The sequence below is a fragment of the Sinocyclocheilus anshuiensis genome, unplaced genomic scaffold (genome assembly GCF_001515605.1).
Source record: "Sinocyclocheilus anshuiensis isolate Anshui unplaced genomic scaffold, SAMN03320099.WGS_v1.1 scaffold1107, whole genome shotgun sequence".
NCBI lineage: Eukaryota > Metazoa > Chordata > Actinopteri > Cypriniformes > Cyprinidae > Sinocyclocheilus > Sinocyclocheilus anshuiensis.
Genome location: NW_015544191.1, coordinates 58,404 through 61,283, shown reverse-complemented (window position 1 = coordinate 61,283; position 2,880 = coordinate 58,404). Strand labels below are relative to the sequence as shown.

General features: G+C 37.6%; 1 protein-coding gene across 1 annotated transcript in view; it reads right to left on the bottom strand.

Moving 5' to 3' along the window:
* Positions 1–2,880, bottom strand: part of LOC107696501 (protein unc-79 homolog) — a 53,434-nt gene that overhangs the window by 42,048 nt on the left and 8,506 nt on the right. Inside the window, exons 8-11 of the mRNA XM_016496860.1 lie at positions 2,145–2,209; positions 1,167–1,255; positions 518–558; positions 75–103 (exon numbers count right to left, since the gene is read on the bottom strand). Coding sequence (XP_016352346.1) covers positions 75–103; positions 518–558; positions 1,167–1,255; positions 2,145–2,209 — 224 coding nt within the window. The remainder of the gene's footprint in view (positions 1–74; positions 104–517; positions 559–1,166; positions 1,256–2,144; positions 2,210–2,880) is intronic.

Genomic DNA, 2,880 nt, shown 5'->3' with positions numbered 1-2,880 from the left:
CGCACACACACACACACACACACACACACACACACACACACACACACACACACACACACACACACCAGGCTTACCTTCTTCTGACATATAGCAGAAATTTCAGCTGTAAGGATGAAATCATAAGGGGCATTGTTATAATACAAGATAAGAATAAGATAAGACATGTTAGCTTTACTGTGAACTAACAATGAATTGTCCTTTTACAGCATTTATTCATCTGGGGAGATGTAATTTTCTACATATGCTAAAACGTTCTAGCATTTCAAGTATAAATTTACATTATTATGAACAAACATGAATTAACAATCATTTATGTATATTTTAACATTAATCTAGATTAATAAATGCTGTACAATTTTCCATTGATAGTTCATGGTACCTAATGAACTAACTAATCACATCAAATTGAACCTTATTTTAAAGGATGACAGAATGATCATTTTTGGGTGAACTGTTCCTTTAAGTAAATACACGAGTGTGTGCCGTTATAGTTTTAAAATGAGGATGTGTCACTGACCTTGTGGTAAAAGCACATCAACGAGCCACTCAGCATGATCGCTGTGAAAGATGACAGAAGCTCAGGAACACTAACATCCTTCTCTAGCTCCAGGTCTGATGCTAATCATCTAATATGAGCTGACAGACCGCTCCTCTTTCACAGCCTGATAAAAATGTCTACAGCGCAAATTTAAAGGGATCATGACATGCAGAATCATACGAAAAATCATCTAGTTCTGTACTTTCATGACTTTGGGTTAACACACAGTCAAACAAGAGTTGCTGGACCATTATAAAGTCACCCTGTCCAATCAACTGTTATCATTTACTATTATACTTGAAGCATCATTAAACATCAACAGAAAGTGTATCAGTGGGAGCCATAGGCTTTTCTTTTCTTTCTTTCTTTCTTTCTTTCTTTCTTTCTTTCTTTTTAAATAAGAAAGTTTATCAAAGTGAGATACAAACAACAAAATGGGTAAAATAACCCAGAAACACAATTAAATCATGGGCTTCATTCTTCTTTCCTCACTAAACGCAATTATAAGATTAAAAGTACCCCTTTAAGATGAGATTGGCAGTTGAAGGCTGAGCAGATGATTCTGGATATTCACTGCAGTAATGCAGCAGACACACAATGAACTGCATGCTGAAATAATGCAGCTTACCCAGCGATCCTCTGGCTGCACTCCTCACAGATGTATAACGGTGGAGGTTTGTCACCCAGCGCGACCGAGAGTGTTGGATCAATGCACATCTGAAAGCAGGACGGAGACACACTGTCACAATCACACAACCACTGGACCCTCAAACACTCACCACTCTCAAAACGTGTGTCTTATTGCTCAAAAAGTACAAAAACACTACTAAAAGTACAAGAGTTATGTTTAGGATATTTTGCATAACTATTTTACTTTGTCTATCTTTTTTCCCTTTCTTTATCTTTTTCTCAATTTTAGTGTTGTGTAAATGAGATATTGCTTGAGTCAAGTGATCGTAAGCATCACAGTATTATAAGTATCTCAGGACAAACCATCATTTTGGATTATTGCACAGACGCTATTGGACGAGAGCTGAACTGGATGATGACATCACTGAATCATCAATGAGCTGACTGTAGCTGGAAAATTACTCTGTTATTGTCTTCTGGCATTATTGACAAACCATTTTCCTGTTTGACACTGTAAAGCAGCTTTGACTTGACCTGACATGTCATAATAATTATAATGATTCTTTTTACCTCTCTGACAGCCTCACTAGATCTGACAACAAACTGTTGGTTTTTAATATCTTCTAAAATAAACCCCATATAGTGCATGCACTGGTCTCAGTATCTCAGTGTTTGACTAGAGTGGTAACAGGGTTGAGTTACAGTATGTCTCTTCTTGCTCTGTTTCTATGTTTTATTACACAGAGCAAATATTTGCAGGGATAAAGACAATAAATCAGTACCTGGGGTGTATTTTTGAAATGATTCTGGGCATTTATATGCTTTGAAGTTCTTGTCTCAATCGCAAAATCCTTTCAGTGCACTGAAATGTGTGCTCCCTAAAAATCCCACAATCCCACAAAATCTACAACATTTTGACTAGATGTCAAAGCAAATAAGTATAAAAAACAAAATCAGAGGTAAAGAGTTACAGTACCTTCACCGCTGGCTTATTAATAGAGTTCTGACACTCGAGGTGTTGGCAGTGAATGGGGTTCCAGGCTGGGATGTAAAGAACAAAACAGACAAATAATGTGTACATTTCAGGAGAAGGTCTGTCTCAAGCCACTGGAGCAGTGATGTCCAGTCTGTAAACATATTGTTATTTTGAACAGTTCTTTTCTGTGAATCTTTCAACCGGTTCACCGTATCAGACTGAATCAGATCGGACAGTTGCATCAAAACTATCAGTCAATCAGTGAACCTCTCTCGAACGCGTCCGACAATTTGTCTGCTTCTACAATCATTTGTAGAAATATTCCCACAGAGAGTAAGAGCTCCTTCCAGCAAAATGTTACAAGTTTTCTGCAAATGTTTCAGGACACTAAACATTTAACATCCCCCCAGCAAACTGAAGTGTCAAAACTAGTGCCCCAACAATTCTTCTCCCCCGAGTTACGTCTTCTGCCATTTTGGAATTGTTGAATAAATTATGTTATTTTTGTTTTCTTTGCGCTCAAGAAGTATTCTCGTAGCTTTGCAAAACTGAAGTTGAGCCACTGATGTCACATGGACTCTTTTACCGATGTCCTTACTATGTTTCTGTCTGGGAATATTTCAGATGTGTTGCTGTCTATGCAGGGTCTGAGAGCTCTCACATTTCATCAAAAATATCATAATTTGTGTTCCGAAGATGAACGAATGTCTTACGGGTTTGGAACGACATGAGGGTG